Below are 23,183 nucleotides of genomic sequence, written 5' to 3' on the forward strand. Positions count from 1 at the left end.
TCTGCCCAAATCCAGACCCACACCATGTCCCATTCACCTCTTATCTCTATGCTTGTTGATGTGCATTGGCTCCTGGTCCAGCAACATCTCTTTAATACCTCGCCCCTCCCCATCTATCTCTGTAACTTCTTCTGGCCCCACAACTCTCTGAGAAATCGGTGCTCCTCCAATTCTGGTCTCTTGCGTATCCCTGATTTCAATTGGTCCACCACTGGCAGCTGTGTCTTCACCTAGGCCTTAAGCACTGAAACTCTCTCCTTGATACTCTCCATCTCCCTACCTCTCTCTCCTCCTTCAAGACATTCCTTAAAACATATCTCATGAACCAAGATTTTGGTCACTTCTCCAATATCTCATGTGGCTTGGTGTTAAATTGTAACTGATAATGCTCCTGTGAAGCATCTTGTAACGCTTTTTTATGTTAAATGGTGCTATATAAATGCAAGTTGTTGTTATCATGTGATCTCAAACTTCAGGAGTTGAAGAATGTATCTTCCTCTTAGGTAATTCATTGGGACTGAGGATGACTTGCTTCCATTCCATTTTGATGGATTCTGAGATGGCTGATAAGTCCAACGCACAAACTACAGACTCTATCACATGCAGAGCAAGTACTGTTTGAAGGGATGGGTAGATGGTTTGTTTGGAGGTTTGTGCTCTCCCTCTGACATCTCGACTTCGCCTCGGCATGTTCCCGACAAAGTCTCTTGATAAGTTTGGTGCCTTCCCGGATCAGCCTTCTCTATTTCTGTCAGTCACAAGCCAGGGTCTTCCACGAGTCAGCAGGGAGGTTTGACCTCTTCAGGGATGCTTTGAGGACATCTCCAAAGTGTTTCCACTGTCCTCCTGGGACTATCCTGCTGCAACTGAGTTCCAAGAAGAGCAGTTGCTTTAGGAGTTTGGTGTCAGATGTATGAACTACATGTCCTGCCCAGTGGAGCTGGTTTTGAGTGATTAGTGCTTTGATGTTGGGCAAATTGGCTTAGGAATGGTGTTGAACTGCCTTTCGTGCCTCCAGGTTTAGAGGGTCTCGTGAAGGTACCGCTGATGGTACTTCTTCAGTGCTTTGCTTTGAGATGCCTGCTGTGTAGGTCATCCAAGTCTCCAAAGCATATGGGAGCGCAGTGATCACAGCTGCCCAGTAAACCATGACTTTAGTCTCAGGTTTGAGATCCTGAAATACTCTTTTCTGCAGCTGGCCGAAGGCTGAGCTGGTACATTGGAGGTGATGATGAATTTTGTCGTCTAAGACTACCTTTGTCTTGAGAAGGCTCCCATTATGCAGAAAATGGTCCATTGCCATTGATCTTAACTGACAGGAGGCGACGTTTGTTCTTCCAACAATTGCTTTATAGCTCTCCTATGAAGCACCTTGTAAGTTTTCTTTTGTCAAAGACTCAATGAATGCAAGTTAGTGACAGGAGCCAAAGACAATGGCTTTGGTCTTCCAATGTTCATTTGGAGGTAATTTCAGCCAACCACAAGACAGATGACCCAGCTTCAGTTCATTTTGAACTAAAAGAAAACACAGAAGAGAGCATGAATGTTATTGATTGACAGGAAAGGCCTGAGGAGTTGACAGACTAGGAATGAAAATGGCATATTTGCACTTAGAAAATTAAATGCAGTTTACCAACTGTTTTGCTTGTGTGTGGAGCATGTCCTTGATTTGAAAAATGACGATGACCTCTAAAGCTAATCTTTCTTTATTCTTGATAAGCTCTACACACTATCAGAAACCAAACACAGGACTCAGAGGGAGGTCTTTCTGGCATGCCAGGAATTCACATTAGCTGGATAGGTCTGGTAAAATGTGGAATTGTCGAAAAGTGGGAAGTCCAATCTCTAATGTTTGATGGAAGTAAGTGAATTTCTCTCAGTAAACCTATCACAACACCCCTCAATATTCACTTGCTTCAGAAATGTCTAATGAAGTAGATCATGTTAAATGAGCTTCTTCTTAATAAGATAGCACACTCCAATGATTACTTTGCCAGCCATTTGAAAATGGCTTTTCTTGTGTTTATGGGACAAAGAGATGAACAATTATGAGGGTCTTTGTCCAGTTAACAGCCAGTAAAAAAACACAGAAGATTTTACTCTAGCTGATCTAATGGGAGGATAAAACATTGTGATGAAGCTGAAAACAAGACACACACCAAATAAAAGCCTGTGGTTTGGTATAAAAGGAGTGATGAGGTATGTTGATCAACACATTAATGTGATCTAAACTGAGCTGTTTGTCATTGGGCCCTGAGGCGCATCAGAATGAAGTGATTCATCAACACAATGCCAAACTGAAGTGTTCAATAGGAAGGATTAATTGACACTGGACTGGTTGGTGCTATACTTTGATTTTCATTGGATAAACTTCCTCAAGATTTTCTGGAGTCAATGGAAACCTTTCCTGTAAGATTTCATGGAAAATGTCAGGCAAATTTTGCATCCTATTATTTAAGACAGGATGGGAGGGAGAAACCAGGAAACTATAGACCTGTAAGTTTAACATCAATTATGGGGAAGTTACTACAATCAATCATGAGAAACAGAGGCCCAGATTTTTGTTCCCGAGTTGGGTAGCAGGAGTTGGAAATCTCGTGGCTTACAGTGCCCACCATGAGAGACACTCACCCAAATGGTGGGATCTTCGCTCCAGTGGGGTGGGTGCAGGATGGGGTTGAACACTGCCCTTGGATTCAGACTGGAGGTGGCCATAGGGGTTGCCGAGTGGTAAGAAGGGGGTGGGGATGGGGGTGGGGGTGGGAGGGAGGGATGTTTAAAATGCCCGCCTCGGCCATCAGCCCTCACACCCCCTCAACCCTCGCCCATTTCCCATGCCCCATCCATGCCAACCCATGGCCCCTCATTCATCATGACCCCTTATAGCCCCTTGCCAATTTAATGCCAACTCATGTCAATCTACCCATCACCCTTTGCCCTTACATCCTCCATGCCAACTTATCCAGTAAACCGTGGGCAGACTTTAGGAGTGATGTTGAAATGAAATAAAATGAAGGTCTAAATATCTTTCACAGCCTTTACTATAATAAAAAATAGGTTCATTCATGAAAACCTATTCAAAACATTTAAAACCCTTAAGCACTTAATCTCTTATAAAAACAAACAAACTTGCATTTATAACCTCACAAATACAACTAATTCTTTATATAACCTTTTTGAGCTGTCAATCAAACTGTGAATTTAGGATTCCCCAAGGTTGTGGAAAGCAGTCAAGCATTAATAATGAAATAATGATAGCCCTTGGGGTAATGTTAACAAACAGGTATTGTAACTTTTGGGGCAGATTTTTTTTCACCTCTCACTGACACAGGTTGCCAATATTTTTAAAAAACTTTTCAAGGGCTAGGGATTTAATTAACTTCACAGCTTGACAGTTCTATAGGCCTTCTCCGCCCTTCAAGAGCATTTATGAGCACCCTAAACATTTGTAACTGCAGGTTAAGGCCCTTGCAACAGCAAAATTGAGGTCTAGTTGAACTCAGCACGGAGTTCAAATGGTCCTGCTGGGTTCATGTTTCCCCGATGTGCGAGTCATGCCCTGTTCCCTTTCTCCCACTGACAAAAATGGGATCTGTCGGAAATGGGAGCTAGACATCTGGATCTGGGTCCCGTCAGCCACAGTCTCCACGACTCCATGAAAATCCAGGCCAGAGTGACAGAACCTTCTTTGAGTCAGCAGAGATTTCTGAAGGACAGATCACATTTAAGTAATCTATTTGAATTTTACTAAGGGTTGTCTATGGACGTTACTGATATGGTCTTATCAGCTATGAGCTGATAAGTCCCCGGCTCCTGATGGACTTCATTCCAGGGTCCTGAAATAAGTGGCTAGTGAGATGTTAATGTGTTGGTTTTAATGTTCCAAAAATCCCTAGATTCGTGGAAGGCTCCATTAGGTTGGAAAATAGGAAATGTAACCCCTTTATTCAAAAAGGGAGGGAGACAGAAAGCAGGAAACTACAGGCCAGTTAGCTTAACATCTGTCATAGGGAAAATGTTAAGAGCTATTGTTAAAGAAGTTATAGCATGCACTTAGACAAATTCAAGGCAATCAGGCAGAGTCAACATGGTTTTGTGAAAGGGAAATCATGTTTTACCAATTTACTGGCATTCTTTGAAGAAGTAACGTGCTGTGGATAGAGGACAGCCAGTGGATGTACTGTACTTAGATTTCCAGAACGCATATGATAAGGTGCCTCATCAAAGGTTATCGCAGAAAATAAAAGCTCATGGTATAGGGGGTAACATATTGGCATGGATAGAAGATTGGCTAGCTTACAGGAGGCAGAGAATAGACATAAATGGGTCATTTTCTGCTTGACAAGATGTAACAAATGGTGTGCCACAGGGATCAGTACTGGGGCCTCAACATTTTACAATTTATACAAATGATTTCGATGAAGGGACTGTAGGTATGGTTGCCAAATTTGCTGATGATACAAAGAAAGGTAGGCAAGTAAGTTGTGAAGAGGACATAAGAAGGCTACAAAGGGATATATATAGGTTAATTGAGTGGGCAAAGACCTGGCAACTGGAGTATAAAATGGGAAAATGTGGAATTGTCCTTTTTGGCAGGAAGAATAAAAAAGCACATTATCTAAAAGATTAGAGATTGAAGAGCACTGAGATGCAGAGGAATCTGGGTGTCCTGGTCCATGAATCACAAAAGGTTAGTATGCAGGTACAGGAAGCAATTAGGAAAGCTAATAGAATGTTATTATTTATTGAGAGGGGAATTAAATACTAAAGTAAGGAAGTTATACAGAGCATTGGTGAGACCACATCTGGATAACTGTGTACAGCATTGGTCGCCTTATTTAAGGAAAGATATAAATGCATAAGCAGTTCAGAGAAGGTTAACTAGACTAATGTCTGGAATGGGGAGCTTGTCTTATTGTTGAACAAGCTAGGCTTGTACCACCGGAGTTTAGAAGAGTGAGAACATATAAGATCCTGAGGGGTCTTGACAGGGTGGATGTGGAATGGATGTTTCCCCTGAGGGAAAATCTAGAACTGGGGTCACTGTTTTAAAAAAAAATGGCTCACCTATTTAGGACAGAGATGAGGAGAAACTTTTTCTCTCAGTGGTGTGTCTTTGGAACTCTCTTCCTCAAACGGCAGTGAAAGCAGGTCTTATTATATTTTTAAGGCAGAGCTAGATGCGTTTTTGATAAGCAGGGGGGTCAAAGGTTATCAGGGGTAGGTGGGAATGTGGAGTTGAGGTTGTAATCAAATCAGCCATGATCTTATTGAATGGCAGAGCAGGCTCAAGGGGCTGAGTGGTCTATTCCTGCTCCTAATTCGTAAGTTCTTATGTATGTAAGGCAAAAACAAGTTCCGCACAACAGATTATTAGCAAACATATATGTGCAAGATAATTGGTGGGAGGTAGGGGGCAGAGAGTAGGGATAAAGGAAATGGAATGTGATGGAATTGAATGTTCCCCAGATATCTAGATTGGGGCCTCAGCATTTCACCATGTATATTAATGATTTGAAAGCAGGTATACACACATTTTCAAATATCACTAAGCTCATTGGAACAGTAAGCTGTGCAGAAGGTAGAAGGAAGTTATAAGAAAGTATGAACAAATTAATTGAGTGGGTTCAACTCTGGCAGATGGAGTTCAATGTAAGGAAATGTGGATTCAAGAAAGAAAAATTGGAATCATTTCAAAATAGTGAGAAGCAAAGGGATTTGGGTGTCCAGGTACACAAATCACCAAAATTTAATGCATAAGTACAAAATGTAATCAGTAAAGCTAATGGAATGTTGGCTATTACCTCACAGGGTTTGCAGCACAAAAGGTGAGGAAGTTATATTTCGGTTGTACAAAGCCCGGATCATGCTCCATCTGGAACACTGCTTTCATTCTGGGCACCACGCCTCAGGAAGGATATATTGGCCATTGAAAGGGTACAGAATGATACTGTGAGTAAAAGGGTTAAATTGAGGACAGGTTGCATTCCTTTGAGTATAGGTGATTGAAGGGAGATGTAATTGAGATGTTTAAAGAATCCAACAGAGTAGGTATGATGGGTGAATTCAGAAACAGGGGGTACAATTTAAAATTAGAGCTACGCTATTCAGGAATAAAATTAGGAGGAAATGTTTCCACACAAAGGGTGGTGGGAGTATGAAATTCTCTCCCCAAAAGTTTGTGGATGTAGGACAAATTGAAAATTTCGAGATTGAGATCAACAGATTTTTAAAAATCGGGCAAGGGTATCTAGGGATATGGAGAAATGGTGAATAAATGGAGTTGAGGCATAGATCAGCAACAATCTAATTAAATGATTGAACAGAGTTGATCAGCTGACTGGCTTCCTATCCCTATATTTTGTGTGTATTAGAAAAACAGCAGATGCCAATCTTCATGGCTATCCTCTTACATTACAGCAATGTTTCAAGCCCTGTAATTTTTTAAATAAGGGAGGTGGAAAAGGAAAATAATTTGTCTGAATCAACGAAAGTGCTGATAATACTGGTCATAACAGTACTAGAGAAAAAAACGATAGTTAACAAATGACATAAAGGCAAGGTGTTTTCCTGGCATCAAAAAAAAATGCATAATCCATCTGGATCACGGCTCAACTTAAATAAACTGTTAGACCAGAAAAGACGGGTAGTGACTTAATGACATCCCAATGATAAGCATCTTAAAAGGGGCAGTGCTTCTTGTAACTTTTCCCCAATTAAATACAGTGATGACACAGCCTCACTTCAGTGAGGTGTGCATGAATGCCATTGTGAATTAAGGACTAAGCATAACCATAATTAATAAATGTTATCTAACAACAGTAAATAACACTTTTTCATTTTGTGAAGTGTGAAATAATGTACAGTATGCATGTCCAGGGATGGATGCATTCCACAAATTAAATCTCAATGAGCACTTGGCATCCAAATTACAAACTCTACTCGTGAGTTACGTTGACTGCAGCATTAGCATTCTTTGTATAAGGCACTTGTCCCTCCAGGTTATGCCTTCTTGCAGTAAATATGTTTTTAAGAAACACATTTACTTTTAAAATAAATGAAATGAACAAGCTTAATTTTTCAGATTGGCAAGAACAAGTATAGAATGAGAGTATAGGATGGCCCACAGAGTGATGGCATATGAAACTCATGAAAAAAACAACAGTAGCAATTAATTTAAATTATTCAAAGCAAAGGCTTTATAGCATAAGCATATTACAGACACGTGTCTGGAGCAGCCGGTTCGCAAAACATTAAGCTGGTAATTGAGTGGAGATGTAAACCACTGGTATCTCAAATACAAACTGTAAACATTGAAGATCTTCCAGCACAAATATCCATCATTTTCCTTTCCTCATTTTAAATGAGTTTTTTTTTCTCTTTAAATTGCATATTCATTCCTTGCCAAGAAAGCTGGCATGTAACCTACTTCCAAGCTTGTGTTACACAAGCTATTTCTTTTGGATCACTGGCATTCAGATTGCCCCCTGTGGGGAAGCTTAACTTCCTATTCCTGACTTTACATGAAAAATTGGGAATTTTCCATCTTCACACAGTTTACAGTTCCTTACACTGTACCAGCTGTACTCATTTCCTTTTTTGTACTATGCATTACCTGTGAAATATTGGGCTGGGAGGAAAAGAAGAGCATTGACAAAATGGATATCAAAGATGTGTCAAGACATTCAGAAAAGGTACAAAGTGTATAATTACGTTTTAGCACAATATGCTTTGAGTGATTACCATTTATAGTGATCAAGCAAACGGAACACTCAAATCACACGTGTTTCTATCGTATTATCAATTTATATTAATTCTGCACATTTTGCTTTAGCTGTATGGATCAGTTGAATGCTGGAATTTCAACCCATACTTTCTAATACTGCTTAAAATTGCCAATAAACTGTCTTGTTGAACAGATAATCTCAGTACTTAAAGGCACATCAAACAGCACAGCAGTGAGCAGGTATGGATCTCTTTCCATTTGGAGAAAGATATGATACAGATGTTCAAAATTTTAATGGGTTTAGATCAGGTATATTGGGGGAAAAAAGCTATTTAAACTGATAGTCAGTTGTTAACTTGCAAACATAAACTTACAATCAACATGAAAGAAGAAGAAAAATGTTAGAATTTCTTTTACACAAAGTGTGGCTAAGGCATGGAATCATCTTCTAAAACAACAGTGGAAACAGAATCTAAAATACCTTTAAAAGAGAAGTGGAGAAATATTGAAAGGGAACATTTCAAAGGGTGTAGATTGTAGAGTAAGATAGCTCTGACAGAGCACAGTGGGCTGAATGACTTCCTTATATGTTACTAAATCCTATGATTCTAGTTCATTAAACAAAATCTCCTCGGTGTGTGATGAAAGAAAAATGGTGATTTCTTTTTGCTTCATTCATCATAGTCAATTCAAAGCCTGAGTTATGAGTGCAATATTACTTAACGATCACTGTCACTTTAAACAACTGAGCAAGCATTGCACTCAGTGACCATTATAAACTGAAACAAGTCAAAATAAGAACACTAATGTTTGCAACAATCTAATATTGAGAAGAGACTGGTTGATCAACTGCTCATTGTTTACAGCACTACTGAGTGTTAACTCTGATCAACAAGAAAATAATCACTTGGGCCACTAGCCATATCATTTTCTATAACTGAATTCCATACCTCTCTGCATTATTCCTAATCTGGTCTTGGGTTCCAGTGGTGTTGCTCTGAAACCTAATGCTGGGAGAATGGCAAAAGTGGATCAGTGTGATCCTTCCTCATTCTGTTCAGTGGCACAGCTGAGACTGGGAAATTGGAAGAAAATCAAGAGCATGAACCATTCTGTGACACAGGATATTGGGCTCTTAGACTGCACAGCTTACAAAATGGCACTTTAATTTAATCTAACCAGGGTTGACAAAAGCAGGCAACTGTCACTTAAGTTAAAAAGAGCAAACACAAAAAGAAACATAAAAGTTTTCAATTTGCATTTCTGAGTTGCAGAATGTCTGACTACTGGTTTCATTCATTTTTTTTCACATTTAACTATTATTAGCAGGAGTTTTCATCACACTTTCCTCTTTAAAAGAACCAGACTTTTCCAGTTCCAGCAGTGCTCCCGTCTTTAACCAAACTCCTGAAGCATCAGGAAGTTATTTATTAAAGACCAGTGCAACAATTTACTTAATTACTGCCAGAAATAAATAAATTATTACCTAAAGGAGGCTGGTGGCCAAACAGCCTTATAATTAATGCCAGTGCTACAGGCAAAATGATTCCATTCCAAATAAACAAAACTGAATCATTTAACTATTCGTCTGTTCAATACCACAGGGTCAAAGTTTTGGCAGTTCCACGTGAATGTATGGAACCTATTTAGTACCTTTGCAATAAATATGGTTTTTTCCCTTCTCCAATTCTCTTCTTTCAGATCTCCCTTGTCAAGAGCCCATACCTCATATTGTGTTCCATAAGTGACAGTGGTGCTCTAGTTCGGTCCTTAGTCCTTGACAATGTTGTTATTTTTCACAAGGTAGTCTGGCAGTTAAGTATTGGTGCGAGAGGGATCATCACAGCTTTGCCTAACTGTCCATCCCAAACATTGACAGATGTAACCCTTCAGCAAAGGTCACCGAACAGCAATGAGGATTGAAAATGCCGGCTGAGTTTACTTCCCTCCATGGCTGAAAACCCCCAGGGCAAACCATAGCACTTCAAAAAATAAAGTGTCTTCAAACTCAGATTGACTAATTTAGCACAGACAAAGCCTTGGACCTAGGGCTTATTTTTCTCTGTGTGGGCCAGTGCCACAACATGGGTTGCATTTGCATACAGATGCATCATAAGGGATTACAAATTCTTCAAGAAATGGTCCAAACGTGTGTCAGATTGCTTTGGACCGCAGTGGTTGGCAGCACTGCCTCACAGCTCAAGGTACAACAGCTTGTGTATCTTACATGCCACACACAGTAATCTTCTTTCTGGAATTGGAATTCAAAATTTCAAAAGAGTGAGTCAAGGAACAAGTTGTTCAAATTGGCACACTGAAGCTCAGACTGCAGTATTTGTTCAGACATGTGTTGTGTCTATAAAAACATCAAAACTGCATCAAGTTATTAGCTTACGACAGAAGTGTGGCCAAGAATTGAAAACTGATTTCAGATACATGGTAATATCAGGATTTGTCAGGGCTGTGAAAAGCATTGCAGTTAGCTACTGTTGTCCAAAGCTTCCTGGCAGTCTGGGCCATTTCTTTAAGAATTGTTAAGCCTTGACTAGTTTGACCAGTTGTGGGTTAAAGCCCCACTTCAGTGACACGAATATTTAATCTAGGCTTGCAAGCCACTGCGGTACTGAGGGAGGTGCTATCTTTCAGATGATACGTAAAAAGAGTCCATTGCATGATTCAAAGGAAAGCAGGGAAATTCTCATCTGGCCAACTTTTATTCCTCAAAAACACCTGAAACAGATAAACTACTCATGTATTTAATTTGTGTGTGGGAGTTTGCTGTGCCTAAACTGGCTGCCAGGTTTCTTACATTATAATATTGACTGAATTTCAAAAGTAATTAATTGTAAAGGGCTTTGGGAAGTCTTGAGGTTGTGAAAGGTGCTATAAAATGCAAGTTTGTCTTTTTTCTTCTTTGTTCCTCCTCCTAACATCTATTCCGTTTGCTCTTTGTTGTATTGCTTGGAGGAAACTTAGTGTACAAAAGGAAATGTTGTTCTTTACACTTTGGAACAAATCTGAATCAAGTGGAGTGTAACATATAAAATACAAACAATTACTGTGGTAGATTACAATGCTACCTCTGTTGGCATGATGATCACAGAAACACGGCACACAGTTTCTCTCATTTAAAGCATCACCTCTCTGATAAGACTGTTCCATTTGCTGTTATATTTGTTTTAAAAAGACTCTACTCAGCCTATTAACATCCAGCGCTTCACCGTCGCAAAGTTTTCCACCCAATGGCCTGATTGAATGACCTGATTCATATGCAGATCAATTCTGATAATGCAGAGTTTGATCGAGTATTTGAGTGCTTAGGCAGTTCTGTTTTTTCTTAATTTATGTATACTTTAAGACTGGGAAGATGGGTCTCTCTATTTAGGAAGGAAGATATGAAATGAAAGGAAACTCCTGCTGGAAGTGCATATGTGTGATGTTTTGGTGAGGATGGTACCAGGCTCAGTTACAACACACACTGATCACATTGACTGTGAACAGTTGTTATCAATGCTCACTTCAATGAGATACTAATCTCTCCTTTGGGGAGGGGAGAGGAGAGAATATTAACAAGGAAAAGTATGTCACAAATGGAATATTTTAAGAAATAATTTACAAGATAAAGTTCCTATAAAAATATGTAGCAGTTAAGAGACCTCAAAACATGGTGGCATTAGTGCATAATTCTCTACTTATATGTTTGCTTGGCCAGTGGCAGCATCGAGGGAGAAGATTGTGAATTTATGTCCGGCTTCAGGACTAGAGCACATAATCTAGGCTAGCAATTCAGTGCAGCAATGAAGGAATCCTCTGTTGTCAGAAGTACTGATTTTCATATGAGATGTTAAACCAAGGTCCCAGCTGCACATTCCAAGTAGAATGAAAGATGATCAGGGAGTTCTTTCAAAATCCTGGCCAATATTTATCTCTCAACCAATATTTATCTCTCAACTGCAAAAAAAAGGTTAACTGACCATTTATCTCTTCAGTGTTTGTGAAACCTTACTGTACACAAATTGTTGCTATATTTACCTACATAATAATAACAACTTCACCACTTTGGACCATCATAAGGAGTCAAAACATGCTACATAATGACAAAGAACTTGAATCAAGAACATTTATAACATAAGCACATCCCTTTAATAGGAACCAGCTAGGTTTTGTACTTCATAGACATAGTCAAATTTTCCAATAGAAGGTGCTCTCTCACAATACATTTCGCTAATTTCAAATCCTTTGGTGAGAATTATATCGCCTTACTGAACTTGGCCCATTTTAGTTTAATGATTTTACAATATATTCTGTTAAGTTGCAAGGGAGGATCATAATTCCCTTTTCTCAAGTCATTTTGAAAAGTGAATAAGCTCTTTGCCTCAATTTTTTGACTGCTTATCAAGATTCACAGAATAAAAATTCACACTGAAATATTAAGAAGGGAATTCTGTGGAAAATACTTCTGTGAAGCTTTTGATCATAATTAGAGAACTTTTAAAATGCAGACTTTGGCCCCTTCCTGACTTAATTACTGATGTTTTGGTTGAAAGCCAGAAAATACTGACTTCAGCACAGCAATCATGCAAGTTGCAATTGAGACATTAACTATAATTTATGTGACGAACGTGGTAGCACACAACTGTTAATGAGAGCGAAATGACAGGGTTCATTTAACGGAGGTTTTTCTCCTTCTTAATGTATAGATAACTGAAAGTTAACATGTTCTCAAACCTCTACAAACCTGTCTGTCTTAAAATCAAGGCTTAGAGATCCAAGAGGATGTATGGGATGATTTATCGTGTTTCTTTCACTTCTCCCTTGAATTGTGATCATCAAGAAATATCTCATGTTCACGTGGTATCTTTCTTCAAGGCACAACGAGGGCAGGAGCTAGCCATATGGATTACAGACACAAACCTGTTTTTTGGTGGTGCTTGTTGAGGGATAAGTATATGCTAACTTTATTAAACAGTACACACTTGATCAGTTAATGTTCTACACTATTTCCTGACTGCACAATTTCAAGATTTCAGATTACCAAATCTCGATATAGCTCGATACAAGCTTCTGAGTATGACAAAAGATCGTACTCAACCCTTTGATTAGAATTGAGTATTTGAAAATGGGAAGACTATGCAAGTTCAACTTCATGATTTGCTAACGTGCAATGACTTAGAAAAAAATGGAGAAAGTTCAATTTCAACTAGTCGCAACAGCAGTGAAGTTCATTAAAAAAAACAGCCAAAGCAAATGTTTTGCCACTGGTACATATCATGGAAATGAAACAGAGCAAATTAACATTTTTGAGTACTGAATGTAGAACTTGCATGTTTGTTAACTGCAAAAATAATTACCTGATAGGTGATAGGTTTATGTCTGCGTGTTCCATATAGGTAGCTCCTGGTCCTGTTGTGCAGGAAGAAAGATATTAAGTAAACATGAGGCATTTTTTAATCATCTTCACTCGAGAGAAAACTGGAAGAACTGGGATAAATCATCTCAGACATTTTCCTGCATCAGTAAGCTTTTGGTTAAGGACAGACAGGGTTGAGGCTTGAGAACAGGTCTCTTGATTGCAGAATCCTGTGCCATTCAAGGAATATCTAGTATTAGGAAAGAATATTAATTACACTTAAAGAGGCTGGGAAAAGAGGGAATAGTAATCAGCCAATTTTAAATCCATAACGGGATGCCTCATCAGAATCAGCACCTGAAGCAAAAACATAAGATGAGTGAAGTCACAAATACTGGAACACTTTTTGATACTGGACAAATCCTGCCAACACTGGGGCTCAGGGATTCTTGATTCTACAGAAACAAAGAAATTACAATTGGGCAATTTGGTGCTCTCTTTCAGTGTTAGTTCTTCAATCAGAGATATCTATTCTAACTAGCAAAGACCTGCAAAACACTTGCAGTTAAATTTGTATCTTTGTTAGATTAGTACTTCTTTAAATACAGGGTTTCTAGTTATTCTTTTACCAAAGACTTTAACAGAATCAAAACTTTCAAAGTACATAAAGTTGTCCATGTGCAAAAACAGGCCTAGGTCTATAGATACAAATGTTGTCAAGAGCCTGGCTTTGCGACTTGCTTATAATCATAGAATTTGAAAGTCTAATTGGGAACTGTTTTCACCTCCTGAGTTGAAAAGGCAGGTTTACATCTGATGGGCTCAACATTATTTGAGGAATAAACACTCTATTTCCTTGAAATCTGCCTGGCATAATTTCAGCATCTGGCAACGAAGAAAACAACTTCCTAACTACCAATCTTGTTCTGTGACAAAAACCTTGTTTAAGATTCAAGTTGTGTTGCAACAATATAACTGCTCCGAAGTTTGTGTGCACATCTATTGGTTTTAGACAGTGTAGAAACTCTGGAATATAGAGGCTGTTAACATCTTCATTGTCTATAGAATCAATGCTGATGTATTCTTTTAACTTACCCGACAGCTTTTCTAAAACTTATTGAAATCTAGTGAAACTTCATTTTTAGCAGAAAGAATAGCTCCTGAGTAGTAAATTGTACCAAATAATTGTTCCCACCATTTTTCCACATTTAACCAATTCCATCATCTTATCTACTCTCCCATGCTATCCCTCTCATGTCATCCCCAACCTAGTCTTGTCATCACCATCCCTCCCATTAATCCCATTCCATCTCTCATGGAAACAATCTCTCCCACTACGGTAACTTTGTTGTTAGACTTTCCTGACCTTATATTGTTTTTATTCTCCACCAAACCCCTCACCCTGTGGCACTGCCACCACCAACCATTGGTAACTGTATGTGCATCATGCACTCCAAACCCCACATGCCTCCACATGTGACAGGCATCACCAAGCAAATAAACCTAACAACATATGCACCCCTTAACCTGACCAATCAAAACAGTCCAGACAGTCAATACCTGACCTTTTTCTTATAAATTTTGTTATTATTTGCAGTTCAAATCGGACGCTGTTCTAACAAGGGCATACCAGGAAGCCTTGAAGCATGAAATTCTTCAAAGTAAAACTCTTTAACATTCACTTTTAACAAATCATTCTACGCTCTGTGTTAACAGAGCAGATACCTGAAGGATATGAGCTGACTCCTGGCTCAACAGTTTCAGATTTCAGGTGTTAACTGCTTAACAGAGATGAACTTTGGAACAGGGCAAATTCCGCAATCATTATTTCAGAAAGTTCTCAATAATAAGTTCTTGAAAGACAGTGGGATAATGTTGGCTTAGGTTTGAAGGCATGACATCTTTAAAATAATAAAACACTGAAGCAGGGCAAATATATTGCACGTTTATTCTCCAACACATAATGGTGCAAAGTGATAAAACATGGGTTCACACCAGAAGCTCCACATACCACCAATTTTTCCATCTTAGTTGCACCACTTTTTTTCCTAGGGGCGGTAGAAAATCAGATAGCAGCCAGCCATTGGTACGACACTCTTGTGCCCTTATTCTAAAAATGCATTTCAAAGTTGTGCATGTTGCAGTAAATGCAAAACCCACTTATTTTTACTGACAAAATTTCGCAAGAATCACCCACAGCCTCCCTCAACTCATCACATAGTTTCCATATTATAGAGGACTGGTGGAAACCAAGCAGGATGCTGAAGAGAACTAGGGAAGATGACTGCAAGCACACAGTCATTAAGGTCTGTTTTTCGGGGGCTGCTGAAGGAGGGAAAGGAGTGGCAAGTGAGGCATATAGGTAGTATGTTTTCAGGCTGTCACGAGTAGTTCAGTTTAAAAGGAATGGGAAAGCACATTAAGCCAGAGTCAGAAGCGCCCAGGGAAGATGCTGAATGCAGGAGTTTTTTGAGGTGGAGCTGCAGAGGGATTCAAAGAGAAAGACAAGGAATTTGAAATCCAAATGCTGGGGGATGGACAACTAGTGGAGTTGCAGTTATCCACAAATTATCCTGACTTCATAATAAATATAATATTCATCTAAAGTTTACTCTCTCCCTCTTAGGCAATTTTTAGTCAGATTCAACAAATTTCTATGCTGTGCTACTTGGCAGTGTTAGACACCCTATATCCTCTGCAAATACAAAAATCAGAAAGAGCATTCTCTGCCACGTTATCTGAGTCAGTTCAGCCAGATTTCCAGCAGTAATGCAAAATCTGTATCTTGTCTTTGAACAATTTTGACAGGGGCATAAATTTTCTGCAGCAACTAAAGTCATCATATTGATGAACAACTAAGTACATTCTCCTGACTAAAATTCTGAATAAGATTGGAAGAGACAGAAAGTGCTTGCTATGAGTCTTAAACAGTGAAAAAAAGCCCAGATATTCATAATTCTCATATTTATTACTATTCAAGGAGTAGTAGTTATCATCTTGTATAAGTTAGTCTCATATCCAAATATTCTCTTCCAGATAATCCAACTTCCATAAGGAAATCCATCTCCCCCTTTCACTGATATTTCCTAAGCTGAGAAAAGCATACAGTCCATATGTTTCAGTGACTGGCTATAATTTTATAATAGCTTATTCACACATTGTGTTGTTCCAGTTTGGAAGGTTATTATCGCCTGTTGTTCACTTACCCTTAAGGATGGATAAATTGAGCATGTGCCTGAATCACAATTCAACTCTTCAAGGTCTTTCTCCATTGATTAGTATTAACCATGATCTTCAATAAAGCATTTGACTATCTCTCTTTCTAACCTAATTCCATAACCTTCAAACCTATTCCTTTCCCGGTACTTTCTTTTGAAAAAAGTGTTTTTTTAATTCAGGGTTTTTAAAAAAATTATTTCACAGGATGTGGGTGTCACTGACTATGGTAGTATTTGTTTCCTGCTCCTAATTGCCCTTGCGATGGTGGTGGTGAGCTGCAGTCCACTGTAATGCAGGTACACCTACATGATGTGGGCTTCGCTGGCAAGGTCAACATTTACTGGTCTTGAGAAGGTGGTGATTGTTGCGTTACATGCATTCTTCACGCAAACTCACCAATCACACATACAGAATTGGTCAACTATAAGTAGATTCTTTTATTTGTGGACTAATACTAATATATACATGCTCAGCAAATATGTCTAACCTACAGACTCAACACACATGCACACACACTACTGGTCACATGCAGTTTTATTCGATGGTTCCTGGTTCCACAATGTACATTATTTGCATATTCCCTTAAAGCTATATTGCAACATCCCCCTTTTTTCCCAAAAGATAAACATTACATATAGTAAGACTAAACTTACATAACACGGTAGAGTGGATGCAAAAATTGTTTACACAAAAGATAGATCGCCAGTCATCTTGTAAGTGTTTAAGAGTCTGTATAATGTATAAGTGGTTTACTAATCCTTCTGGATCTCATGATGGTATAACCTTCCCCAGGTCTAGACTCATCACTTTGGTGTTCCTGACTTGTAGGTGCATTGGCATCCTGTGTGTTATCATGGTTGTTTTCATAGTGGTCCTCCACAGTTTCACTCTCCAAGTTCACCTTGGAATGCGTTCTACAACTGGACAATTCCCTCAGTTGCCTTTTGTTTCTCCTGCTGTGACCTCATAGAACCTAGGTTCACTGCATACTTTAGATCCTTCTACTGGAAACCAGGTTCCCTTGCTGGGATGTATAACCCAAACCTTTTGTCCTATGCACAGACTAGGCAGTTCCACGCCTCCATGACAGTCGTGTGCCGTCTTCAGCCTCCCTTTTTTTTCAAGAAGTTTCTCCTGCATTCCTGAGAATTTGGACAGTGATGGCTTGGCAAGTCCTAACCTGCCTCCCAAACATGATTTCTGCTGGTGATGGTGAGCTCATGTCTAAAGGTGTTACCTTCAAGCGTGACATGGCAATACAGAGGTCTTGTTTAGTTTCTCTGCACTTCAAGATTAATGCCTTGATGATACGGACCATTCGCTTGGCAAGGCCATTGGATCCAGGATATTGAGGGGAGGCTATCACGTGGTTTAGGTCCTATTTAGCACACAAGTTTCTAGAAGGTCTACCTGTATACTGTGGCCTGTTGTCTGACCCAATCTCCTCAGGCGTCCTAAATAAACTGAATATTGCACTCATTGTACCTGCTATGGACACACTTAAGCTATCCGTCAAATGTCTCATGATTGGAAACTTGGAAAAGCAATCAGTGAGTAGGAGAAAATTGTCACCACGGACAGTAAATAAATCTGTTGCAATTTTGGACCAAGGTGCAATGGGACCTCATGAGGGTGTAGTGGTTCCTTATGTTGGTGTGATTGGTGGCTCTGGTAGAATTCGCATATCCTTGCTGCCTTTTCAATATCACTGTTGATCCCTGGCCAGTACATAGCTCCCCTCACCAGGATTCTCATCCGCTCTTTGTCCATATTCCCCTGGTGCAACTGCAACAATGGCCCAGATCTTCCATTCCACAAGGGTGGTACTCAGGAAGATCTGCTGCAGCACCACTTGGAGACCTCAACACAAGGACTGCATGGGAACAGCAGGAGGAACAAGGGTTCTGAGGAAATTGCACCATCATATGACCTAACACGCTGAGCCAGCACTGAGCTCCTGGCATTGTGCAAACATCAGAGGTTAGTTTAGAGTTGGGATCTGCATGGTGAATTATCAGGAATGAGTGGGGTGCAGCCAAGCCAGGGCCTAGGTAAGATCATGTGTGAACTCCTCAGAGGGCTGCAGGAGACTCAGGTGAGAACCACAATGGGATGAATATAGGAAAACGTTAATGAATCATAGCTGCACCTTACATACCTAAAGACCTAATGATGAGGTGCCAACCCAGTGAAGCTACAACACAGGACTAAATTGATGCTAAACAGTGGCAGCAGCATACTATACACAGAGCTAAACGATCCCACAACTGATGGATCAGATCAAAGCCCTGCTGCATCCAGTTGTGAAGGTGGTAGACAATCAAAAAACTGACCAGAGGAGGAGACTATGTAATGATCGCTGGGCACAGAATGTCAATGCAAAAGACAAAGCTGAAGTATTTGCAACCATCATTAGCCAGAAGTACCAAGTGGATGATCCATCTCGGCCTCCTCATGAGGTGCCCACCATCACAGTTGCCAGTCTAAGACAATTTGATTAATTCCAGGTGATATCTAGAAATGGCTGAAAGCACTGGATGCAGCAAAAGATATGGGCCCTGAAAACATCCCGGCTGTAGTACAGAAGACCGGTGCTCCATAACTAGCCGAGCCCTTAGCCAAGCGGTTCCAGTAGAGCTACAACACTGGCATCAACCCAACAATGTGGAAAATTTCCCAGGTATGTCCTATTCACAAAAAGCAGGATAAATCTAATTTAGCCAATTACTGCCCATCAGTCTACTCTCAACTGTCAGCAAAGTGTTAGAAAATGTCATTGATAGTGCTATTAAATTTCACTTACACAGCAAAAATTGTTCACCGATGCTCAGTTTGGGTTCCGCCAGGGCCACTAGGCTTCATTACAGCTTAGGTTCAAACATAGACAAAAGAGCTAAATTCCAGAGATGACGTGACAGTGACTGTCCTCGACAACAAGGCAGCATTTGACCGAGTGTGGCATTAATGAACCTTAGTACAATTGAGGTCAATAGGATCAGGGGGAAATCTCTCAACTGGCTGGAGTCATACCTATTGCAACAGAAGATAGTAGTGGTTGTTGGAGGTCAATCATCTCAGCCCTAGGACATCGCTACATGCATTCCTCAGGGTAGCGTCCTAGGCCCAACAATCTTCAACTGCTTCATCAGTGACCTTGTCTCCAACATAAGGTCAGAAGTCATATAAATACTATGGCTATAACAGCAGGTCAGCAAGACGGAATTTTACGGCGAGTAACTCATGTCCTGTATGTAGTAGAAGCTCAGCTGGAGATCATGAGATCCCTGACTCCTGGTATACAGGCTCAGGTTGGTGCCGTCCAGTCTCAGACAGTTATCATCATGGATGCTCCATGGGGCATGCAGGCTCTCGCAGCAATCTGTGTTCCAGCAGATTTTGAGGATTGCTGTGATGCTAACCTGTGGGAGTGGCAGAGGCAGTGCAGTGCACATATTTGCAGTCCTCTCTCCTGTAGAGCACTTCTGCCACCTCCCAGATATTTCTATGGGCAGCAAATTGCGACATCATGGTATTGTCACCAGCTCTCACCTGAAGGATCCAGTTGCAAAGAATGAAAGAGCAATGATGATTTTCACAGCCACGGGGAGGGCAGTCCTGGCTTTGGTTTGAGACTTTAGGTCTTCATGAAGGAAGTGACACAACTCAGTTATTACCTTCTTAGTGAAACAAAGCTTCCTGAGGCACTGCTCCTGGCTTAAACCAACGTAGGACTGGTGCATCTGGAAGATTCTCTCAGGGTAGGGACTTCTAAGGAGAGCCTTCTTTTTCCTCTCCCCTTGCAGAGGTTTTCCTCTCGGCTTCCTCCTCTGAATGCCCTACTCATGCTATAGTGCAAGTGACACTGTAATTACTGCCTCTTACTTCTGCAACACAACACTCAAGAGGCTTGACACGATCCAAGACAAAATAGCTCGCTTGATTGGCACCACATCCACAAACATTCACTCCCTCCACCACCAACATACAGTAGCAGCAGTGTGTGCTATCTATAAAATGCACTGCAGGAATTCACCAAGGCTCCTTGGACAGCACCTTCCAAACCCATGACCACTACCATCTAGAAGGACTAGTGCAGCAGATAGATGGGAACACCACCACCTGGAAGATCCCCTTCCAAGTCATTCACCATCCTGACTTGGAAATATATCACCATTCCTTCACTGTCGCTGGAACAAAATCCTGGAACACCCTTCCTGAAAGCACTTTGGGTGTACATACACCACGTGGACTGTAGCGGTTCAAGAAGGTAGCTCACTACCACCTTCTCAAGGGCAACTGGGGATGGGCAATAAATGCGGGTGCAGCCAGCAAAGCCCACATCCCATGAATGAATTTGAAAAAAATTATCTAGGCACAAATAAGCTAAAAGCCCATTAAGTAGCATCAGAACGGGGCCATCTTGCTTCCTAAGGTTTTTTTGTTTCAGGAGAGAATAGGGAAGGTACTCCTTGTACAATTAGTGGCTAATTTTAGTATTGGTGCATTGCATCAGCCTGTTTTTTAAAATTTTTATTTGTTCATGGGATGTGGGCATTGCTGGCTAGGCCAGTATTTATTGCCCATCCCTAATTGCCCTTGTTCAGAGGGCATTTAAGAGTCAACCACATTCCTGTGGGTCTGGAGTCACATGTAGGCCAGACGAGGTAAGGACAGCAGATTTCCTTCCCTAAAAGACATTAGTAAACCAGGTGGGTTTTTACAACAATCAGCAATGATTTCATGGTCGTCATCAGACTTCTAATTCCAGATTTTTATTGAATTCAAATTTCACCATCTGCCATGGTGGGATTTGAACCCGGGTCCCCCATAGCATTGCCCTGGGTCTCTGGAATATTAATCCAGTGACAATACCACTTTTCGACCTCTTCAGGCGCTGCTATGGGATACACCAGTGTCGTCTGTCCAGTTGCCTCATGGTGCATGGGAAGTGGCACCTCCCACACTTCACCTCTCCTGAATTTCACAGCTCTAAAAGCTCCCCTTGGCTTTCCTAGTGGAAATAGCCTCAGTATTACAAACCTCCAGGAATAAGCCCCTCAACACTGTTCCACCATTTAATGAGATCATAGCTGATCTGTGGTTTAACTCCATATATCTGTCTTTGTCCCATTTTTTTTAATGCCTTTGGCTAACAAAACTCTTATCAATCTCTGATTTAAAGTAACAATTATCCTAGTATCAACTGCTGTTTGTGGAAGAGTTCCAAACTTCTGCAACCCTTAATGTGTAGAAGTGTTCCCTAATGTCATACTTGAAAGGCCTAGCTCCAAATTTTAGGTTATGATCTTATTCCTCAATTCTCCAACGAATGGAATTAAACTTCTTTCTATCTATCCTGTCCGTTCCCTTTAATATCTTGAAAACTTTGCTCAAATCACAGCTTAATCTTCTAAATTCCAAAGAATACGACCCTAGTTTTTATAATGTTTCCTCATAATTTAACCCTTGGAAGCTTGGTATCATTCTGGTATTTCTACACTGCACTCCTTGCAAGACCAATATATCCTTCCTAACATGTGGTGCCCAGATAAGAAATCCTGGTGTTTTAACTAGTGATTTGTATAGCTATGAGAGAGGATAATTTCTACCCATTTGCATTCTGGTCCTCTAGAAATAAAGGCTAGCCTTTTTTATTATTTTCTGTCCATGACATTTTAACAATCTATATACAAAGACCCCAAAGTCTCTTTGGACCTTTAATGTTTCATCATTTACAAAGCACTCTGATACATGCTTTTTAAATCTAAACTGGATGACCTCACTCTTGCCTATATAAAAATCCATTTGGAACAGTTTTGCTTATTCCGTGCACCTATTAACATTTCTTTTTATTGTTATGCTTCCATCTATATTGCTTACAATGCTTTCTAACTTTTTATCATCAGTAAACTTGAATTATATGGTTCTCCATCCCATCATCTAAGTCGTTATAACTATATGCAGTCTCCTGTCCTTAGGGTGAATCCATATTGTACACTTTAACGTACTGACACCAACTGTATGGCTTTAATGCCCTTTCCATAATGGGGCACCCAAAACTGCAAGCGATATTCTAGCTGTGGCCTACACAAAATACTCATCACTCCATGCCCCGATTTATAGGTCCCAAATGTGATTAGTTTCTTATTAGGTCTTTATTTATTCACACTCTTACTCTCAATAAATCATACATTTGAAACTCTATTCAGCACACTTTGCACATTGAATTTATATTTATTTATTTCCCTCAGAAAATGCATTATCTCATACACCTCCATATTAAAATGCCTGGATGTCGAGAGATATACAGGATTCGATAAAGAAAAAAAGGGAGGCTTATGGCAGATACCGAGGGATCAGGACAGCAGAAGCCCTAGAGGGTGGTGGGAATCTGGAACACTCTGCCTGAAAGGGTGGTAGATGCAGATACCCTCATAACATTTAAAAGAAGCATTTGGATGTGCACTTGCGATGCCATGGCAGACAAGGCTCTGGGCCTAATGCTGGAAAATGGGATTAGAATAGTTAGGTACTTGTTTGATCGGCGTAGACTCGAAGGGCCGAAGGGCCTTTTTTTGTGCTGTAGACCTCAATGACTCTATGCATCTGCCTGCCACACACTACTACCTCTTCTATATCTTCTGATGCTTTTCCAGACCTCTTCGCTATTTCTCAAATTATTAAATTGTGCATCCTACACCCAAGGCAGGGGGGGGGGGGTTGCAGAAAGCAGGGAGAGGTCATTCTGGAAAGAGTAATTGTGCCAGGAGTGGTTTTTTTTTATTATCTCATGCATGTCAAAATAAATAATTCAATTGTAGCTTCTAAGAACTTTCCCATCACTGACACACTAGCTACTCAGGAAGCAAAAGCAAAACAAGAACTGAG

At 40.2% G+C, this 23,183-nt stretch overlaps 1 protein-coding gene across 3 annotated transcripts in view; it reads right to left on the reverse strand.

Annotated features, from left to right (window-relative positions):
* Positions 1–23,183, reverse strand: part of rmdn3 (regulator of microtubule dynamics 3) — a 470,539-nt gene that overhangs the window by 206,041 nt on the left and 241,315 nt on the right. For 2 of the 3 annotated variants that reach the window (XM_041214025.1, XM_041214026.1), the window contains exon 8: positions 13,078–13,129. The exons of the other annotated variant lie outside the window; for it this stretch is intronic. In XM_041214025.1, coding sequence (XP_041069959.1) covers positions 13,078–13,129 — 52 coding nt within the window. The remainder of the gene's footprint in view (positions 1–13,077; positions 13,130–23,183) is intronic. 3 annotated transcript variants of the gene reach the window in all.

This window comes from Carcharodon carcharias, chromosome 20 (genome assembly GCF_017639515.1).
Source record: "Carcharodon carcharias isolate sCarCar2 chromosome 20, sCarCar2.pri, whole genome shotgun sequence".
In the NCBI taxonomy this organism is placed as follows: domain Eukaryota; kingdom Metazoa; phylum Chordata; class Chondrichthyes; order Lamniformes; family Lamnidae; genus Carcharodon; species Carcharodon carcharias.